This window comes from Gymnoscopelus microlampas (genome assembly GCF_963454915.1).
Source record: "Gymnoscopelus microlampas genome assembly, chromosome: 18".
Classification (NCBI taxonomy): Eukaryota; Metazoa; Chordata; class Actinopteri; order Myctophiformes; family Myctophidae; genus Gymnoscopelus; species Gymnoscopelus microlampas.
Window position 1 is genome coordinate 34605866 of NC_139955.1, and position 23015 is coordinate 34628880.

At 40.8% G+C, this 23015-nt stretch overlaps 2 protein-coding genes across 2 annotated transcripts in view; one reads left to right on the plus strand and one right to left on the minus strand.

The window, feature by feature from the left end:
• Positions 1-1018, minus strand: part of kdrl (kinase insert domain receptor like) — a 53164-nt gene extending 52146 nt beyond the window's left edge. The window contains exon 1 of the mRNA XM_084041528.1: positions 368-1018. Coding sequence (XP_083897654.1) covers positions 368-443 — 76 coding nt within the window. The 5' untranslated portion in view covers positions 444-1018. The remainder of the gene's footprint in view (positions 1-367) is intronic.
• Positions 753-22920, plus strand: tex11 (testis expressed 11; the record flags this gene model as incomplete). The annotated part of the gene is made up of 29 exons (XM_084041768.1): positions 753-816; positions 8468-8580; positions 8968-9052; positions 9200-9279; positions 9800-9880; positions 10094-10213; positions 10441-10521; positions 10637-10722; positions 10824-10881; positions 10978-11073; positions 11180-11261; positions 11425-11503; positions 11668-11819; positions 12241-12326; positions 12421-12558; positions 13317-13419; positions 13540-13664; positions 13945-14030; positions 14249-14302; positions 14414-14454; positions 14804-14893; positions 15046-15116; positions 15821-15934; positions 16196-16268; positions 16635-16784; positions 16978-17086; positions 18049-18169; positions 22050-22217; positions 22697-22920. The coding sequence occupies 29 exons, from the start codon at positions 753-755 to the stop codon at positions 22766-22768; spliced, it is 2778 nt and encodes a 925-aa protein (XP_083897894.1). The 3' UTR covers positions 22769-22920.
• Positions 22921-23015: the final 95 nt, after the last annotated feature.

Consider the following 23015-nt stretch of genomic DNA (forward strand, 5'->3'; position numbering starts at 1 on the left):
GAAATCTGCACTCTAATGACGGCTCCTTTGACGTTCCTGTGACTATTTACACCCATCACTACTACTAGACTCATATTGTAGGCTACATCTCGAATTTAGGGTAGCTATATATGCTTTACCAGTAAAGTTATATTCTAATCATGATTAGGTTGCCAGTAAGTAGACAGGACTATAGTCTACTCTACGAAATATATATATTTTAATGATAAATGAGAACATTTGCCAGAGAACAAATTATATTCAGAGTTTATTTGAAAAGATCTACCGATAAACTACAAGCTCGTATGCGGTAGGCTAGTCTGTTCATGCCAAATAGTCTAATTAATAGGTTTATGTAGGCTGCGGATAAACACGAATAAAATGTTACCATTTATAGGTCCTGTGAAGCAAAGGACAACGGCCAACTTCAGGCAGTCGGATGGGGCCATTCTGTCACCCCACATCTTCTTCAGTTAAATCCAATGAGTTTGTAATTGATATATAGTCCCAGTTGGTAGGATGGAAGAAAGAAAAATTAAAATAAATCAAAGCTGCGGTAAAGATATCTGAAATAAATATTTCAGATATTTCAAATATCAGAAAAAAAGAAACGAAAAAAAATATATGGAAAATAAAATGATTGTTTAATCCGCACAATGCTCAGGTGTAAATGAAAAAGCCTGCAGCATTTCTCTCGCATGAGTCGTATCCCATGTTGCGGTTTGGTTCGCAGGGGAGCTCTCTCCTCTCCCGCAGATTGAGTCCCAAGTTGAATGTGTAGCAACTCCTCCAAGGAGGCAGATCAGATGAGTGGATCCAGTGGATCCAACAGGGCAGGTGCGGGATCTCTCCTCGCTCGGTCTTTCAATTGTACAATTCACTGAATTAAGTTCCGACGCGAAAGGTTGAGTGCACTGTGAGGCTATTTTATTTACTAAACCGTATGTAATATAAAAACACAAGATCAGCCAGCCACTCCCCTCATAGTGAGAGAATGTTGCCTTTCGTGCGCAACTGAACTGGGACAAATTCTCCTCCCTTTCGCCTCTGTACCACTTATTGCAGCCCCATGCGGACGGAGGCACGTTTTATAGAGACAGGAAGGACGCGACGTCACTTTTTAGGACAAACTCTCCAGCTTGTTGGCTACTGTGTGGAGCAGATTAGGTCTGTGTGTGCATTTACTAGGCCAGTGCTTCTCAAACTTTTTCCATGTTGTCAAGGACCCCCAAAATGATATGTATTTGGCTGCGGAGTGCGGACATCCCATCTCAAAAATATTTTGTGCCAGGGATTTTTCAAAAATAGCAGATCTAAGCTCATAGCATCACGAAGTGACACACTATGAGCTAGTATATTTGCTATGTTTGAATAGCAAAAGTATCAAATAGGGTTAAAGTGGTTAAAATGATTGTGACGCTATATTAACACATTTTGCTGGGGACCCTCACCAGCAAACATGGTATTATAATTGCATGGGTAAAGCCACAATATTTTAATCAATATCACATAATTTGCTCTCATCTGTGGTCAGTAATTGTGTTGTAGGCTAGCATTGCCACATGCAGATAAACGATAGAAAACCAAAGCTTTGATATTGATTTTCCCGCTGAGCTTTGTGTTTAACATTTGCTCTTGATAAAATCAACCAATTAGGTTAAAGGTGGCAGTTATCTTAGGAATGTTGAAGCTGTTTAAAAAGGAGACAATGTCCACACTCATTACGATCAGATAACACACAGTATGTTTCTGTACGAGTGTTTAGAATAAATATTTGCTGGGTTTATTTCCATCTTCAGAAACAGGATATACGCAGCTTTTTATATCAGAGTAAATAATCCTCCTCGGGCCCCTTTTGTCTTCCAGCAGTGGCCCCATGGTGCGAGGATGTGCTGTAGACAGTATACTGTTCTATCATTACAACATTACAACAAATTAGGCTACTGTAAATAAGACCATCCTGCCCCTACCTTTCCATTCGTGTCAGGAGGCACCATTTTGGTGATGTGTAGGCCTAGAGTATGCCACATGGTATACATATATAGTGTTCCCTTGTGGCTACTTTACAACGGATAGGTGAGTGCAGGCAGCCACTTGTGAAATGTGATGAAGACCAATCTTTCTTCCCTGAAATGAGAAAAACAGCTTATATTGGACATGACAGCATGGGAATGCTTGTATTGGAGAGGTCTTGCTGTTTTCTGTGATTTTCAGATCATTTTCACAGTTCAAGGGAGTCATACTGGTTAGGGAATTTGCTCAGAATCTCATGACAAAAGCCATAGCAAAAGTGTTAAAGTTTTACAATTATAGGCAATTTATTTTGGGAGGCCTGTCTACATTTCTCTGTCACAGCAAAGAGCAACACAAGAGGGAGAAATGCAAAACAAGACGATTCAATTTTATGGTTTGTCAAGATGGAAAATGATTCAGACATGTTGTTCTTAAATTCTTGGGCGAGAAAGGATTCAAAATGGAAATTTGAAACTACTGGTTAACGTGTATAAAACAACTAATAATACAATGAACACAAACAACATTTTGTTTGTATAAAAGAGGTGAAAAGTACCTCCCAATGACAGCGGCTTAACATCACATGAGAATTCGATTGTTCAGACGTGACGTTGCGCCCCGCTAGAATAACTTCCGGGTCCAAGTGTTTTAATGTTAATAATAATAATGTTAAATCATAATAATAAATAAATACTTTGTACTTCTATGATATTAGCATTAAGACCCTTATTAACCCTCAATGGTTCATTTCTGAAAAAGGAGGTTATTGTAAAAAGATTTACGGGTTCCAACATGTTGTTTACAATGAAGAGTGGACGGCGCTGGTGCCTTTTGGACCCGGACGCGACGTCGGACTACAAAATTACGTCAGACTTAAGAACCGAATAACGGCTACAGGGTTTCATTTAAAGACAGGTTATTTCAGTGAGTAAATAAATGATGTGGAACAGATTGTGGAGAATGTAACCATCAATGTGCGATGCAATTCAACGGTACTTATGGTGCACTCTCTTTATACTGTGGATTTGGTAAAGGAACTCTAACTGGTTTTATGGAAGGAGTTGAATTGGTGCCAATATTCTTTGCAACATGATTATGTCGCCTCGTAATTTTTGGTTGGTTGGTACTACAATACGACTAAAAACAAATTTCATAGCGAAAACTGTCCTTATGACACAGGGCTATCAAGTCTAAATATTGACACAAAGGTATATCACATAGCCTCAGTCTCATCTTGAGGTTGAAGAACTAGCCTGCACACAAGAAAAAAAAGTTTGATGGAATGCTGTATTTCACCTATTATGACTGCCCTTTTGGTGTATATGATAAGCTTTCATAGAAAGACACATTCCCTTTGGGCCAAGAGGGCAGCAGATAAGTCTCCTGTCGGAACAATTGCTGGAAGCGGCAAACTGAGAGGGGCGGATTTTTAAGACACGTTATTTTAGAATCTGGAGTTCAAAACACAATATAAGCGGGACAGACCACTACTACACACACACACACACACACACACACACACACACACACACACACACACACACACACACACACACACACACACACACACACACACACACACACACACACACACACACACACACACAAAGCTTGCACTCTTTCCTTTGACCCAACAATAAAAAGAAAAAGAAAAAGAACCACAACTAGTAGCAACAAAGACTTTGCTCAGCAGAGAAAGGGGGGGTGCTGCTTCTTACCCTGCCTGTCCTGGTGAACAAATGATTCTAGTGAACGTTGAGTATGAGCGATACTTCACTTTCAAAGCCTTTGTCATACCGAGGCTCTGGAAAATCATTTCATGTTACAGTTGTTGGTCCATGAAGCAGGATTTGTGAGCCAGACCATTAGCATAACAATTTTTTCCAATACAGAAACATTCTTTGGGCAGCTACAGCATTTCTTTCTTTCTTGAAGTTAAACATGTTCAGGATTTTCTTGCCTTTATTGATAGTTCACAGTGTAGAGAGTCAGGAGACGGGGAGAGAGAGTTGGGGAGTGATATGCAGAAAAGGTCCGCCGGGCCCGGCAGTTGAACCTGGGACTTGCTGTCAGCCTATGATACGTGATACGCAAAATTCTGTATCGTCCCTATGTACCTGCTGCTTAAACCCAAACTTTGTTGGGGTCCCCCTATGGGTCTTTGGCCCCCTAATCTTTTCCCTGTACACCAAATATCGTCGCCGACAATAACCTACTAGCTCACAGTGTGTCACAACTGTGAACTTGTAGATCTGCTATTTGTACCGAACGTTTGCCTATTATGACATGCCCAGATTAGAATAGGGACCAGTGTTTCCCAAACAATGCATGGGATTGGACCATAGAGTTAAAAAGAACATATAATAATGGGTTTGGACCCATTTTTGGGTCACGACGAGTAAATATCAAATTTCAGAAAAAAATCCAGTTATGTGAAAAACTTAAGAAATAGAGAAAATAAGATCTACAAGCTCACAATGCATCGCATCATGACACATTGTGAGCTTATAGATCGGCTATTAAATAGGGCTTATAAGTGGTTAATTCTGTTCATAATGTATCTTTCTAAGTTCGAGTCCCAGGGAGACACCAAATGTATGTTTTGGGTCTCCAGAGAAAAAGTTTGGGAACCCTATAAGGCTTAACAAATGGACTGAAGGAAGCTCTACATGTCATGTCCAATACAACGGTTACAACATACACTCCCTGATTGACTGGCTTGTTCCACATTAAAAAGGCCTGCGAGCGACAGGGCTATGGGGACTGGAATTTTGGTCAGTCCATCCAACACTTTGTTCCCAAACAAAATATCTCAAAAACTACTGGCTGGATTGCCACTGAACTTTCTGTGCACCTTGGTGCACACTGGAGAGGATGAACCTCCATGGCCTTTCATCTAGTGCCACGCCAAAATGTCCTGTGTTCTAGAAACTCAACATGAATTTAAGTTAAAGCACTGTGTTTCTCCACCCAAATCAATGATTTAAGGAAGTGGTTCTCAAAGTGGGGTTGGGGGACCCTCAGGGTTCCTCGAGGGCGTTTCAAGTGGACCCTCACAGGGCTATAACTCTGAGAGTTATGGGGGGCCTTGAAATAAATAAATACAAGTTTGAGAGCCAGTCAGCCACTGAGCAGACAGTGTCATCATCACTCATCACCATCATGTACTTCCGAGTCCACCAGTGTTGCCACATCTTGCAAGAAAAACAAGCAGCCAGGTCTACAAAACAAGCCGAAAAGAAGCAACTATGCCACATGATGACATTATAAAATAAAATAAATGTGTTAGCATCAAAATCAGTTTTACCCTATACATCGAGTATTTGAAAATAATAACCTATCTACAAGCTCAGCAATGTGTCACATTGTGATCATAGAGGTATAATATAATGGGCTGGTTGTGATTGCTGTGAGCTTGTAGATCTGCCATTTTCCAAAAATCTTGGTGATATAAGATTTATTTGGAATATTTTTTATTTTTCTTAACATTTTAACTAAGCAAATGTTGTATGGGGCACAAAATATTTTCAGATGGGGGTCCGACGGCCCGTGGCCAAATAGCCTACATATTCATTTGGGGGAACCTACTTCACATGAAAATGTTTGAGAAACACTGGTTTTAACAGCATTAGCAAGCCCAAATAAGCAACTGTACTTTGGAAACAAGCGACTTTACAGAAAAACAAGCCTAAAGTAGCTTATAATAAGCATACTTGGCAACACTGGTGCCCTGTCCACTACGGAGCCCTGTAGCATCTGACGTCACGTGACCATACTGTACTTGTCCCTTTGAGCGCCAACATCATCGGCACGAGCGATTCTGACAGCTGTCAGTCCTAATGAGCTGCACCTTGGTCAGGAAACAAGAAGAAACATGGAGAACTTCGTCTCAAATGTGAAATGTATGTAGTTCTCCTTGGAAATAGCGTTCACTTGGCTTGTTTTCTCAACCAGTGACAGATTGACTGTAATGTAAAGGTGTTTACATTACTTGTATTTGTATATCTTAACGTATATTGACAACTTTTCTGACCAACTGAGGTAACCTAGCTTAACGTGACAGCTAACACTAGCTAGCCAATGTCCTGTGACTGCTCTGGACGATACTTAATATTTAATAATGATAAATGTCTTATAATCAGTGGTGGAAAGTAACTAAGTACATTTACTCAAGTACTGTACTTGAGTACAATTTTGAGGTATTTTCTTTTTACTTTACTGGAGTTTTTCCAGTTTGTTATACTTTTACTTCTACTCCATTAGCTACATCTCACAGGCAAATATTGTAGACTTTAACTCCACTACAATTATTTTAAAACTTTAGTTACTAGTTACTTTGCAGATATAAATTACTATATTATGAAACATACATTAACCATGTCAGCCCTATTTTATACATAGGCTGTTTGAAAATAGCAGCTCTACTGCCATTTTCAAACATTTTTATATTTTGATGCCAATACTTTTGTACTTTTACTCAAGTGCCATTTTGAACACGGGCCTTTCACTTGTAACATAGTATTTTTATATTGTGGTATTGCTACTTGTACTCAAGTAAAATATCTGAGTACTTCTTCCACCACTGAATGTATATAATATACATACTGTAGGCCCATTGTCTATTTGTCTTAGTGAAGAAGTATTAAGTTATAGCTTCAACTTGGGTGTAGGCCAGAAAATAACTTCTTTTTTTTGTGTCCATGGCTGATGTCTCTCCTCTAGGTCGTCCTCAGACGAGCCCAAAGGCGTATTCACCAGTAATTTGTTATTGTTTTAAAAGCCAAATGTGATTTTTTCCCCCCTTCTTCTTCTTCTTCTAACAGGGCCTGTGAATGGTGGTCTTTGGTTACAGATGTATGATTTCCACATGTGTGTGTAAATCCCATGGTCCAGGGTTTGGGGGTTTAAAAATCCATAGATGTAGTGAAAGTTAATGTTAATTGCTGTTTAACAGTCTTACCTCTGTTATTGCAATTTCTGTCCACAGAGTAGATTACGCACTGAGTTGCAGTGATGGAAAAAGTGCTCACATGTTTTACTTAAGTAAAAGTATCAATACTGCAATGTAGAAATACTCTACAAGTAAATACAAGTAAAAGGCTGGAATTCTAAATTTACTTCAGTAAAAGTACAAAAGTATTGGTATCAAAATGTGCTTGAAAGTACCAAAAGTAGAAAGTACTCATTATGCAATAAGTTTTCAAATAAAAATGTGTAAAAATCTTTTGAAAATAGCAGATCTACAAGCTCACAATGCGTCGCATCACGATTCATTGTGAGATTGTAGATCGGCTATTTTCAAATGGCCAAAATGTATATAGGGCGGTAATTCAAAATCTACAAAGTAACTAGTAACTAATGTTTTCAAATAATTGTAGTGGAGTAAAAGTATAATATTTGCCTCTGAGCTGTAATGTAGTAGAAAAGTACAGAAATTGTAAATACTCCAGTAAGTACTTACAGTAGCCTATACTTGAGTAAATGTACTTAGTTACTTTACACCACTGCTGAGTTGGACAATGTTCATGTAGACTCTGGAGTCTGGACAAAAAGCCTTTTTCTAGAACGACTCCTTGAGGGACTGCGAGTCAGTCTATGTCTGACCTCTAGCGCTGGCCTCCCTCAGACAGATTTCATGGTCATTAAAATCAGAAAGTCAGTAAAAAAAGTCAGTCAATGTGAACGGATATAGCTACAGTAGGTATGAATTGTTCAAGGTTCAAGGACTTTAATGTCACACACAGCACTGTAAAATACAGTTGCTGAAAGCAGCATTGTGGGCAGTGGAATTATTGTACAAGCTTCTCGACAGTGTGGATGACAATGAAATAAAATACAATAGAATGGTATATGTTGACCCATTAAGACCGGTAACGCAGCACGTGTGTCATTTTTGGATTTCTATGGCTATTCAAAAATAGCAGATATACAAGCTCATGGCGCTAATCGACATGAGCTTGTAGATATGCTATTTTTAGAAAAAATCGGAACATTGTGCAAATCTTTGAATAAATATATTTTTAAAGCGAACATTTGTAACTCAAATATTTGCTTCTGGGGTCCCTGGAACAAAACAATTCACAAATGTTCACTTTGAAAAATATGTATTTAAAGATATGCAAAATTTGTAACGATTAAAAAAGAAAAACAGATCTACAACCTCATAGCGCGCCACTCTATGAGCTTGTATATCTGCTATTTTTGAATAGCCAAAGAAATCTAAAATTACACGAGATGCGAGATTGAATGGGTTAAAATAGCCAAAGAAAAAGGTAAATATCATTATCAACAATCAAGTACTGTTATCTTACTAAATACAGTAGATTTGGGCCAACTATCAATAATGTTGACAAAAATGCCACTGTCACGGATTATTAAAGACAACCAGAAGAGGGCGACACAAAGACTTCTTTACCGCTGACATAATGGTCAATTAATTGCAGTAAACAGAAACTTTCTTTTTAATCACACCCAGGCCTCACAAAAAACCTGCTCCAGGAACAGCAGGTCTGTCACGATGAGGTGATAGGGAAGCTTTTCTCAGAAATCTCTGCCATTGAAGATTTCCCAAAGCCACTGGATCCACAGGTACTAGTCTAATAAGTGCAAGTGTGTCTTGAGGTATGTACTGATTAAGAAAAAAGGTTGCGCACAAACCTATGTACTCCAGCTGTAAATCAGCTCTATAACCTTCTAAACCAAAACATCTATCTATTTTGAATACAAATTGCAAAGGGAAAGATTGGTTCTGTTTAATCATTGTAGTTGTAATTATTATAATAATATTATTGTCATACTTTTTCTTTAAAAGACCCACTGTCAGCCTGGCCTTAGTTAGTGTCATTCCCAGGTGTGAATGTTTGGTTTAGTCCAGGTATGAAAGAAAAGCTCTGATATGTTTGTAACATTATGTATGACAGCCTATAAGTGGTGTACTGTGGCAGAACGTCCATTATATATCTATATATATTGCAGCTTGAGGAGTGTGCCATCCAGCTTTGGAACTGGGCTGTTACTAAGCGTGTGGGCACATTCATAAGTGAAAATCAGAAAGCCCAAGGTAAGTTTATCTTATAGTGTTCTGACAGGAATATGCATAACCACAACACAATTTATTTAAAATGTTGACACTATGTACAGTACCAGTACAAGGTGGTCAGGGTTGTGTCGCATCAAATTTAGAGTCTGTCTCTCAATCTCTTGTCAGTGCGTCATGTGGCATGTAGTCTGCTGCACTGCTGTGAGACTGAGAATCCAACAGAGGGCGTTATCCGCAAGCAGATCTTGGTATGTTGTGCAACTGATACATTTAACCATTTCAGATGGATAAAACCAGTGGTGGTATCAATACTGCAATGTACTCATTGTGCAGAATGTCATATTTCACAAGTGTTTAAAAAATCTTTTGAAAATAGCAGTTCTAGAAGGTCACACTGCATCGCATCGCGAGTCGACGCATTGTGAGCTTGTAGCTCGGCTATTTTCAATATATTATATATAATATATACCGTATATATATATATATATTTGTGATAATATTCTAAATCTGCAAAGTGACTAGTAACTAAAGCTGTCAAATAATTGTGGTGGAGTAAAAAGTAAAATTTTTGCCTCTGAGATATGGTGGAGTACAAGTAAAAGTTTTAAAAATTGAAATACTCCAGTAAAGTAAAAAATACCTCAAAAATTAACTTACAGTATGTACAGTACTTGAGTACATGTACTTAGTTACTTTCCATCACTGGATAAAACTCATGTCTGAATAATATGGCCTTGCAATTTGTGACTTTTGTCCAATTCTGTACAGATGGCCAGCAAGACAGGAAGAACCTGGCTGGACTGTAAGAAGCCTCTGATAGCCGACAACTTCTTGAGTCTGGCCGTCAAGGTAAATTTGAATTTAACCACTTGACAGGTCTGACAGGTACATGGCCACTGGTCCCTTGAGTATCTTGAAGACCAGGCCCATTGCACGTTGCTGTACTCTGTCCTCTACTCTACGCTGTCCTCTACCGACCCCGGTCAAAAGTGGTTTAAGTATTGTATAAGTTTAAGTCTGAAGTATAAAGCACACATAAAATGAATAAATGATCCCCATCAGAACCTGGAAACGCTATATAGCCGGCTGATATCCAGAGGTGACGGAGGAGCCGACACCAATATGTCCAAAGGCGACGTGGAGAAGGATCTGCTCAGAGTTCTCTCCTACCAGGCAGAATCGGTGAGCTCTGGCGGATGTAACGTACAACACCTACTAACACGTGAACATTTGTTCTTGAGATATTTGGCAGCTCCACGTGATATTTTCACAGACGCACGCAGGCAGCGTGACAATGTGTGAGAGCTAAAAATTGAGTTGTGAATTAAATAATGAAGAAGTCGTCTAATATAGAAGTGTGCTGATTGATGTTATTGTGTAAGTAGCTCAAAGTTTACTCCTCTTTGCAGGCCATAAGTCAAGGGAAGCAACAGGAGGCTGTGGCCTGTATGCAGCGCTGTAAAGACATGTTGCAGCGTCTTCCCAAAGAGGTCAAAACATTAACTGATAACTGCTATATTTCTTTGATGAAGTTTTAATTTGTTTGCAATATTTTACTTCTTGTTTTTCCTTTTCTGTTTCTTCTTTTTCGTCTGTATTTTATAGACTGGCTACCTCTCTCTCATGTGCTATAACTTCGGCGTAGACCAGTACAACTTGAAAAAGTTTGAGGACAGCTCATTTTGGTTGAGGTAAATACAGTAGGTTGCAATGTTTGACTTTCATGGAAAATGAATGAACGATATAACGGCGCTGCATATTAAGTTCTTATACAAACTGCTTTCTTTATCAGCCAGAGCTATGACATTGGGAAGATGTACAAGAGATACTCTGCTGGTGCTGAAGTTCAAGTAAGAGGACACACACTTAAGTATTGCAAAACTACATCTAGTGTAAAGCTGAATAAATGCATAATTTTTCCTAACTCATAACTGCTTTCATGTGAGGCCAAGGTCTTGAGACTCCTAGCAACAGTGTATTTCGAGTGGGACTGCCAGCGGTTTCAGGAGAAAGCTCTCAATGCCGTGAGCCTGGCTAATAAGGTGGGGCACAAGCAGTCATTTTCCTGGGTGATAATTTCCATGTGTGTACAAATAGCAATTACTCAAATTACAATACATGTCCAATGGTTACACTGCAATTTGACAGGAGTGTATGAATCCCTCTGGGCTGTACCTGAGGGTCAGAATCCTGCTGAGGTGTGGGGCCTCAGATGATCACATCAGAGCAGGTTAGCAATTATACCAAGCTATCCAGAGACATTACTTGACACACACACGTGCACACACACACACACACACACACACACACACACACACACACACACACACACACACACACACACACACACACACACACGGCAAAGCAGATAATTAAAGCCAATTTACTTTCAGGAGTTTATGAGATGCTGGATGCTGATGTCCCTCTTGAAGTGTGTCTGAGCACCGTCAAACTGCTCCTGTCTGAAGACAGGTAGAAACACCTAGCCATCTTAAATTCTACTTGAATTTCACTGCTTGTAGAAAGGCAGGCAGTCACACACACAAACCTACACACATGCACACACACCTCATTTGAACATGCCTCAACCATTGTAGAGATTCTGTCGAGAATAATAAGAATGTTGATATTTCCAGAGAGACGCTGGCATTTGACTATCTGAGACGTGTGTCTCAGCACTTTGAGTCATCCCCTGAGCTGGCCAAGGCCTTGGTTCTGCACATTGAGCTGCTGCTGCAGAGAGGCAAAGAGCTGCTGGGCAAACAGAAGATTGAGGATGTCATCACCGGTACCTCATGTCACACTCGAGTCTTGGCGGACATGCTTTTAAACTTAATTTAAAAAAAGGACATTACAACACTAATTGTTACTTTAATACAGGCAAGAGCCATTACATTAGTATTAATCATATTATGGCATTAATCCTGCATTAGTAATTGGCATTATTCATTAGTCTGTTAACACTTGCCATCACCACCTTCATTTGAGGTCCCATTTGAATGAAACTATATACAAGAACCAAGAAAACTTGAACGAGTTTGTGTTTCAGCATTCTGAAACTATATACAAGGGCTTCAGTAACCAAGAAAACTTGAACGAGTTCGTGTTTCAGCATTCTGCACCCAAGGTCAAAGTCATTGTTACCACAGTTGAGGGCTGTGTTATGCATCCGTATGCAGTGCTCTTGTTACCAGTGTTTCCATGCTCAGGCCACTACACCGGCAAACAGCTGACTCCTGAGGCCCTTACAAGGCTGCACCTCCTGCTGTGGGACAAAGCCTCCAAACACTTTGAGGTAGACAGAACGCTCAGTCCCTTTCACTTGTCTATTTTAACTCGTCGGTTCTATTCTAGTGCGTATATTACATAACGTCTCTCTGCCTTCCCAGGCTAAGAACTACTCAGAGGCTCTGCAGTGGTACAACTACTCGATGAGTTTCTACAAGGCAGGGCAGATGGATCCAAATCTGGCCAAGCTGCAGAGGAACAGAGCCTCCTGTCTCCTGCACCTGCAGCAAGTGGAAAAGGTGAGGCAATTGTAACCGGCTGGATTTGAACCCAAGTCTCCATTATAGTAAACCAAACCACATCTACCACTCATCCAAAGGGGAAACACTCCTGGCTAAGGGAGATATTGGTGTGTATACAGGTGTTTCACTAAGTGAAACACCTGTACACAATGCTAATTGTTAGAGATCATATCCATGAAAAGGAAAGTGAAAATGATGAGAAATTACATGAAATCTTAGAAAGTTTGAAAATTGCTTATAGAATCTAATAATAAAGCAAGCCGATGAGCAAGTTCAACAGACAGCTCGAGTAAACACCTCCTCACTGAGTCAGGAGATGTGTTAGATGTGCAATGACATTATTAGGGCAGTTTATTTAGGTGCTACTGTAAGCTCACACTCATTCTATTTACTGCCACCTTTGCCCCATCAGATTGTTTTTGTCCCAGAAATCACCCAGCATTCACCTGTTGGCTATGTTTCACTTTAGCTCTGCGGGTGGTTCGGTAGTTGATCATTCCCTCCCTGCTCTCATGTTGGCCATCTGTTTACACTTAGCTAGGAGTGATGAAAAACAGCAAAAATGTAATCCATCTTCATATAAATCAAATATTTTGCCTTTATTACATGATTTGTCTGTCTGATGAACTATGAAAAAAGAGCTGTCCTGATATCAGTTTGTAGTACTATACATTTTGTGATATGTGTACAGACATAATGCAAATAGGCACCTTGCATGTACAGTACAGTAAAGTATGTGTACTTGTGATGAACAGGCCAAAGAAGCGATCAAGGAGGCAGAGAGATGTGACCCCAACAGCATTTTCACCCAGTTCAGTGTTTACAAGATTGCAGTCCAAGAGAACAATACAGAGAAAGGTAAAGAATCACAGCTATGCTTGTCTATTATTCATAAATGCCCATGTGCCGTGTATACAAATGAGCTTAGCTAGAATTTCAGTACTTTGTTTAATGAGATTGGGTTTTTGTTTGCACCAGCTGCAGAGGCAGTGACAGCCATGGGGCTTCTGTTCAAGGATCCTGTGTCCAGTGAGGACAAACTGCTGGTGTCTGAGAACGCAGCCTCCAATCTTCTCAGCTTGGCTGCACAGATTGCTTTGGAGGTAGGAAACATTTTTTGTCGAGAATAGAATCCTCTTGACATATGATGGAAAAATTATACGCATGTACCATCACCGTCCTTTTACACAATAAGGACGTGACATTTCTTGTGATGGAGATTTATCGGGATATGCAATTGTAAAATTCAGTCAAGACAGGACAATTTGTGGAAATCTGGAAAATGTCAAGTCATGATTGGTTCATACCTGTGTGAGTGTGTCGTGCTTACCTGTGATGACGATGATGGAGGATGACGATGATGCATGGTTTCCCCTCTGCTAGAATGAACAGGAGGACACGGCCATGAAGGCCCTGGAGATTTTGAGTGAAAATTCCAAGGACGATGCTCAGGTCCTGACGGCCCTCAGGTCTGTAAGAACAGGAACATAATGTATCATCCTAATACTCTGCAACTAAGTCTGCAACAGACTATCAATAGAGAGTTTGGAGGTTTCCTCTCTGGTCCACTGACCTATATATATTCCCTGGTTTCCCCAGTGAAAGTGGGCCTCTCTGTACAGTACAGTTAGTAGGTGAAAGAAAGGAGGTCACCGTCACACTCTTCATTCATCCTTTTTATTTGTAGGTGTTTGGTGCGACTTGTGCTCTCCACAATAGAAAAAGGAAGTGCCGAGAAGAGGTAAGGGCCAAAGAGCAGCAGCTGCAACTCCCATCCCTATGTAATAGTTTGCATTTAAAAAAATATATAATACACTGACATAAAATCATATTTCTCCTTCATATACTGTAGTAATGCTTATCTGGACGATCTGCAGTCATACCTGAAAATGGGTGAGTGTTGTATGCGTCCAGTTTTAAACAGTGGTGGACAATACCAAAGTACATTACGAGTACTGTACTTACGATCTCTTTTTTGAGTATCTGTACTTTACAAGAGTATATGTACTTTTGAATACTTAATAATAAGTATGTTTAAAAGCAAGTACTTCAGCACTTTAACTCAAGTACACATTTTACAGAACAACTTTCGAGTAATACTTAACCAGTATCTATACTTTGACTCAAGCACTGGAGTTGAGTACTTTGTCCACCACTGGTTTTAGATAGCGTAGTGCATGTCCAGTTTTTGTTTTCTTCTGGGTGTCTTCATTGCAGTGCATGTTGTTTACTGTCAATGCAGCTCTGCAGAAAATAGCTCAGTGCAGCCCCAGCCCTTGCATGATGACTATTGAGCAGCGAGCGGAGGAAGCCAACTGGTTCAGGAAAATTGGTACAGAGGTTGACTCACTCCTTTGTATCTGTCGCTGATGTCACTCTGGCAGTGGATGCTACTCATTTTCTCTCCAAAAAGTCATTCAATGCTGTTATTTGTCCATGAGTTAATTAATTCACCCACGGTTCATTTGTTTGTGTGTGTGTCAGCTTGGAACTCGGCTCTACAATGCGAGAGCAGTCCTGACAAAATGAGGGACTTCTTTGTGCTGTCTTACCAGGCAAAACCCTTTATTATCTTTGTCAGACATAATTGATCTCTATTGCTGTAGATCAGTGGTTCTCAACATTTTCAGGCCGTGACCCCCCCCAAAATAATCATATTTGAACTGGGGACCCCCCACCCTGACAAGCATTTGGAATGTAGGAGTTGAGGCATTCAATTTTGTTTGACTCGGTTCCACAGAAAAATATGTGAAAATAGCAGATCTCACAACGCCTTGCAATGCAAGGTGTTGTAGATTGGTAGATTGAATCTTGTAGATTGGCTATTGAAAATAGCCAATCGGCTATTGAAAATAGCCAATCAACAAGATTGGCTATTTTCAAAACGTTGGCCTCTTTCTTATATAATTTGACAATTTAGCGAATGTTTTAAAAAAGTATTAAAAGGGTCTTAAAAGTCCTTAAATTGTCACTTTGCTGTCATCTGGGTACCCCCCCAAAATCATGTGGGGACCCCCTTGGGAGTCCCGACCCACGGGTTGAGAACCACTGCTGTAGATCAATAAAACCTCAACAGGGATTTAACAGTGCCTTAAATACTTTTATATTGTAACACAATGACTCCTGATGAGTACATGCACATACTGTACGTACACATGCATGCATGCACATCAGGTTTATGTGTTCATCTGTTTATGCATGTGTGTACTTGTGTATCTTACCTTTTTTTTAATGGTCCATGGTCTTTATGAACTCCCAGCTGTCCCAGCTGTGTCCTCCCGACCGTGCAACGCTCATGGGCCAGAAAACGTGTCTGCTCATGGCTGCCGCTGCCTCTCTGGAGCTCTCCAGAAAGTCTCCCCACTCTGCTCAGGTGTGTCACTCACTCAGTCCCTCTGCCCCTCTCTCCCAAACAATAGCACACCCTCCTCCTCCCACCCAAACCACAAGGCAGGTGAATGGGCCTGTGGGATCACAGGTGTGACAAACCAAGTTAACGGTGCTGCCATTGTTGTTTATGTTTTTTTTGTGTCTGTTGAGTCGAATGGCGCAAATGGCCACTAGATGGCAATGATGAACACAGAATGGTGGTTGTTGTGCCTCTCTCTCCAATCTCCATCCTGCTGATTCACAGAGTGAGCAGCTAACACAGGCCCTGGAACACATTCAACTCTGTTGGGAGGTCTGGAAGACTCTGAACGCTTCAGGTATCATCACACCTCCCTCTTGATTGCACACTCTCTCTACCAAATACACTTCAGTACGAGTCATGATAAATATTGTGCAGAAGATTGTTATACAAAGAAGAGTATACTGTAATTACATTTGCATTCAAATTTTGTTACAAATAGTGGTGTTAAAAACATTGAACATATTTTTAATATTATTATTATTATTATTATATAGTTCTTATTTATATATATATTTGGATACATATTGTACTGTCTAGTTGTTTATGCTTGTCATAGGAGTTTCTCTCATTTCTAATCGTTGTTGGAGCACCTGATGCAAAATTGATTTCCATGTGAATGGACAATAAAGTATTATCATCATTATATGTCACCTACTTGCAGGGAACTTCTCCAAGGACCCAACAGACACCTTGCTGTTCTTATATGAGTTTGAGGCTCGTGCCAAACTGAATGATCCCAAGGTTGAGACAGTGTTGGAATCTGTCCTGGAGCTTGAAAAGGTCGAAAGCAAGGTGTTAGAAACCATTGCAGGTAAAGGAACACATTCTTTGCTTATCATACCCACTATGTATATATATATATATACACATACATACATACATACATACATACATATACATTCATTTACGAAAAAACACAAAAAGTTAAAAAATGGAGAAACAAGGTTTCTGTCTGCCAGCAATGATATACAGTATTATGTATATATGTTTATTTGCTTGTGTAGCCCTAGCCATGGAACCTCCTGCCCACTTCCCCCAGTTGTGTAAGAAAGCCTTGAGGATCGCTGTGTCTCTGCACAAGAAACAACCACAGGCTGACCTGGCCCACCTCAGGTACAAAAGTATATCAGTACTCTGAACCAGTGCTTCTCAAACTGTTTGTATTTTGCCGCGGACCCCTCATCTGAAAATGTTTTGTACCAGGGACCGCCGAAAGAGAAGAGTTTTGTAAAAACTGTTTCCAAACATTTTCGATATTTTTCCAAATTTTATTTAAATAGCAAATATACAAGCTTTGAATAACCAACATATAAAATGGATAAAGTGGTTAAAATGACTGTGATACTGTGTTAAAGGTAGGGTAAGTGATTTTCTTTGGTTAAAATAAGTGTTAAATAGCTCTATATTCTGATAGTACTCATTGCTATAGAGTGTTTGTTCAGTAAAAGGAGTCTCCTTGTCTCTCCAGCTCTTTATAAAACAGAAAATGCATTTTCGTTTCAGTTTCAGTTTCATTTCCAATGTTATCCAATCAGGACAGAGAAATCAGTCAGGATATAGATTAAACAAGTGAAATTGGAAGTGATGACACTAAGAAATGAGCGGGCAAAATTGGAATTGGAACACTATAAAAATGAAGCTTAAAAATGGGTACTTTCTCCTGATTGGCTGAGATTTTGACACCTACCGGAAAATGTATTTTCTGTTTATTAAAGAGCTGGAGAGACGGGGAGACTCCTGTTACTTAACAAACACTCTATAGCAATGAGTACTAGTAGCAATGAGCTTTAACCTTTTAACAAAATACGTTTTGTTTTAACCAAAAAATATCACTTACCCTACCTTTAACTACTTTTGCTTGGCACCCACTGGACCCCCCCCCCCCCCCCAAGGACCCCACTTTGAGAACCAATGCTCTGAACAATAAGAACCTGTGGCGCTTCTTATCCATCCTCAGCAGGAAGCCAGTTGTTGTTGGAGACGGTGGAGATGTGACTGTGGCCGAGAGAGGCGGGCAAGTGTGTGCCGTCTATATTTCAGTCGGTGTGTTGCTTTTTTTTTACGTTCCATTGCAGCCAGTGCATCCACAGTCTGATCCAGCTGTCCCTTCCCAACGGCGTGTCCGAGGTGGAGGCCCGAGTGCTGGACGAGGTGTGGGGCTACTACGAGGAGGCTCTGTCTATCATCTCCACTGCAGTGAGTCAAAGGCCGACCAATCACTGCCTCTCACTGCCTTTCACAGGGACGTGCACAGATAGGCTCTAGGTGGTGCTAGAGCACCTGCCCTTTGCCCTCTTGACCAGAAGTGCCCTTTTGAAAAAAAAAAAAAAAACTTTTTTTCCCCAGTTTACAGCAGGGGTCTTCAACAGGGGTCCGGGACCCCTAGGGGGTCCTCAGAGTTACTACAGGGGGTCCGCCAAATCTTTATGTGATATGATTTTTCTTTTTTACCATAACCACTCGAAACCTAGCATCCCTTTTCTGAGGAGAACTTTAGCCAAAAATAGCAGATCTACAAGCCAAGGCTTGTAGATCGGCTATTTTTGGCAAAGAGGTATAGGTGTAGAGGGAAAAAAGAGCAGACCAAGTAAACAAAAAAAGTATAATTTACTTGAGCACCTGCCCCTCAAAATGTCTGTGCACGCCACTGACGGAAGCTCTGAAAATGATCAGAGGATAAAGCGGATGTGTGACGCCTCCTCCCTGCTTCCGTATCGTCCTTACGGTCACGCAAATGTGTCCTAATATATATCAAAATAATCTAAGCATAATATAGCTTGCTGCTTATCAGAAATGTAAATTCAAAAATAAAATGTAAAGATATTTTAAAATATATCTTCGTGAACGGAAATGACGAAAGGATGACAGCTTCCGTTCTCAGATTTCGGGAGGTGTAGTTCCAGACCGGTGTAGTTCCAGACTCAATGTACGGAACGGGATCATGACGTCAGAGTTAAGGTTCGGGGTTAACTCCGCCCACTTTCGACGCCATTTTCGTGGCATTCGGAGATTGTGGAATAGTTGTCTGGGTATGCAAGATTAAGTCAACTCCAACAACACTGGCTCTCTCTGCCTGTTACCCTGCCCCACGCACCTGTGACAGAATGCTACTAGGTCACTATTTGCCTGCCTGGCTGCTGTTCTCCACACATAGCTTATTTTAACCGCATTAACCCTGCAGGCATTCCTATGGCATATCCTTATTTATTTATTTTCTAACCAAAAATATTCTATCTACAAGCTCACAACATGTCGTGGTGCGATGTGTTGTGAGCTTGTAGATCGGCTATTTTCCCTATATCTGTTGCACATCAAAGTATAGGGCTTAATTCCTTATCAATTGACTTTCAGAGGCAGCTCCTGAAATTGCAGATGCCTCCATTCACCGTGATCCCCTTCCAGCCAGTTGAACCACACTGCTGCTGAGCTGTAGCTTTAAAGGAGCCCTCAGACTATTGAGGCATTACAGTACTTTGTGGCCAATTCATATTTCCATATTTATATCGAGCTGTTGGTTGCTAAGAAAGCATTACATCAAAGCGAAATTATCAAAGACTATCTCATCATGCTGTAAAATAAGCAATTGAGATACAGCAGATTTTATGGCTGATGCTTTAAAGACCCCACCCACCCACCCCAAGCTTGAATAAAGGTCAATTTACAGTAGAGCAGAGGCAAAGGAGAGGCTACCGTATTATTTTTGCAAGTCTCACACAATTATTAACACCCAAGGTCTGATACAAAAGTTCTAAGTCATTTACAGGACTTACAGGTTAATTGAATTTTGCCTAGTGCTCAGTCGATCAGACCTTGAATTAATTCAATTGAGGGATACAATTAGGAGAGCCATCTGAAAATGATTGGTTTCTGCAGCATGATACACACACACACACACACACACACACACACACACACACACACACACACACACACACACACACACACACACACACAGTACTGTTTGGCTTGCGGTCGGAGGATAAATATACTTTATAATACTGTGAACCCACAGCCCATTCACCTGCCCCGTGATATTGTTGTTTGCTAAGGTCCAAATGAGATTTGATGATATTTCAAACCATCCATAATAATATGAAATCCCAACTGAGTCACTTAACAGGTGAAAATGTCTAGCATTTCTTCTGCCAAATGGCAGGGACACTAGCTCCGACGGAACCTCTCCCTCCGCTGTATAGCTCCGAGATGAGGTTCCTCGTTAGTTACTGCCGTCTGTTTTCGAAATGGTCGCACGTCGTCCACTTTACATGTTTCTTACCCCTTTCTGCACATCGTATCCAAAAAGTAAAGCATTTCCGCCACTCTCTCAGATGTTTGAAGTTTTAACGCGCCATAAAAGCCATCCAACGGGTTGAAGAAAGTATTTAATTTTCCTCGGTTTTCATCCGGTTACATGTTTTTTAAGACATTGCGCAAGAGTTGCGCCCGTAGAGATAACATTACTGATGACCCTACTGGTCAAATGTTGAATTGCATCTTCTAATGCAAAATATTATGGAACCGGATGAAAACCGAGGCAAATTAAATACTTTCTTCAACCCGTTGGATAGCTTTTATGGCGCGTTAAAACTTCAAACATCTGAGAGAGTGGCGGAAATGCTTTACTTTTTGGATACGATGTGCAGAAAGGGGTAAGAAACATGTAAAGTGGACGACGTGCGACCATTTCGAAAACAGACGGCAGTAACTAACGAGGGACCTCATCTCGGAGCTATACAGCGTACAGCGGAGGGAGAGGTTCCGTAGGGGCTAGCAGGGACACTAGAGCAAACACTCATCACCTGGGGAAGATTACTTTGAAGGGTACAGCTCAATGTATGTACTCTGTTCTTTGTAGCATAGGCAGCCTTTGCCTCTTTGGATATTTGAAAGCTCTCCATGCACACATGGATTTAAGTTCTCAATCGCCATGTCTGATTTCAGTCATTTGGATTCCATAGAAGCCAGCATGTCTTCTATCTATGAAAGCATGTCGCACAGCGAAAATAGCAGTACTACAAACTCACAACACGTCGCGCTGCTTGTAGATCGGCTATTTTCGGTCATAAGTTATATTAACAACACATTCCCTGCCAGAGTTTATTCATAAGGTACTCACCCACTGCCAGCGTTTTTGAGTTTTATAGCCTTTTGAACCGTTCACAAAAAAATTATATCCATTAAAATCCGCGATCGGATGGTGTTTATAAACAGCAACGACGGACGTACGAGCCCTCATAATGTTTACTTTTTTTTCTTTTTCTTCTTCTGTGGTATCAGCGGCCAAAAGAGGCTGCAAACGTCATATCTGTTTGGCTGTGACGTGGCTGTGACGTTTCCCCACCGGCCATCTTAGATTAGCTTAGCCTCCGATCGGCTATCAGATCGTTTTTAAACACAAAAAGGATAACCGTTCGTCGATCAAAGAAAAGAAAATACAACCGGAGCTTACCATTCGTTTTTTAAACCGTGTGAAAACCATGATCTTTAGCCAAAACCAGGGAAAAACTGTTTTTTCAAGATAAAAAACGAACCGGAAACGGTTGTCGGAAATTTTCTCATAGGATGGGTCGGAAGCGTCATGGGGAAAAAAAAAATCAAGGATGGTACCAAAACATTTTTTTTTCGTTATCAAACCACATAAAAAGACGATCCCGAGATATCTCGGGATACGCAGGTAACGGGTGGATTTAATGTCCCGAGATATCTCGGGATTGGCAGTATATGAGAGTATTTAAAGTGGTCAAACTAGCAATAGAATGCAACTTTAGAAGCATCTTCCGTGAATATGAATGGTCTCAGAAATGTCATAAAAGCAAAGTTTAAAGCCTCAGCCTGTGATTTCTTCCAGTAGTTGGCTGTATGTAGAACAGCAGCAACATAGGTTCAGAATGATAATACTAAACATCATCCTTACATTTTCAGTCAGGAGATTTTATTTTTGCTTTATTTCATGTGCACATGCAGGTGACATCTCAAATCCATCCACACACACACACGGCTCAGAGGGAGTTCTCCCGGTGTCTCTCCAGGAAGTGGTTCTCTCTTGACTTTCTCATCCCTTGCTTTGTCCCTGTAGCCCGAGGGCTTCCCGGAGCTGGAGATCTTGTGGTTACTGACTCGAGCCTGGAACACAGGGATCTTGCTGTACAGCTTGGCCCAGTACCCCGAGGCTGAGAAGTGGTGTGGCCTGGGCATGAGCTTCCTCCGCCACCTTGGCTCCCTGCAGGAGAGCTACCAGACACAGGTAAGAGATGGGGGCAGGTGGAGTGGGCGGGAAGGGGTGAACGAAGTGGGCCGGGAGAGGTGGCATCAGTGAAGCGTGGCAGTGGGTGACTCATCCCTCTAGATAGGCAAATATGAGAGAGGGCCTCGGCACGCAGACACAGATGTCCTATTTTGAAATACAAAACGGCGTAGCTGTGTAGACCGACGCTTTGCTTGTATTAGTGTTGGAATAGACGGATCCTGAGGGAAATTCAGGTGTCATAGCAGCACTGCAGTAGGTATGACACACAGATGCAAGCAAGAGTAGAGAGATACAAAAGAAAAATAGTACGGTAACAATCGTTTAAAAATGTAAAAGAAAAGAATACTTAATGTCTGACCTGGCCATCTGCACTTGGACTGGTAGGGTGTTGCATAATGTATGAACCATCAGTAGTATCATGCACAATCTATGACCAGTATCATGTGACTTGTCTGGTTGATGTCGTCCCCCTACAGATGTCCGGTCTCTACAGTGACGTGTTGGACAGGTTAGACAAAGCCAAGAAGAACCTCATCAAGGAGGAATAACCAGAATGGGTGAAGTGTGGTCGGTCAATTATATGGGTACGCACACTACAAATGTAGCTCCAGAAACACTGCAATTTACATTGTGGCGACCACACCATGTTTTAGGAGTTAGTTGCTAGTGTGTCGACTCTATTTTTCATTTCCGCTGTCTTCTGCCCCAACAGTTTGGATGTGCGTGTTCTAATTTTGACATCAATGATGTTTTGAACGTGACCTTGAATTCACTGTTCCATTCTTTTTTGTTAAG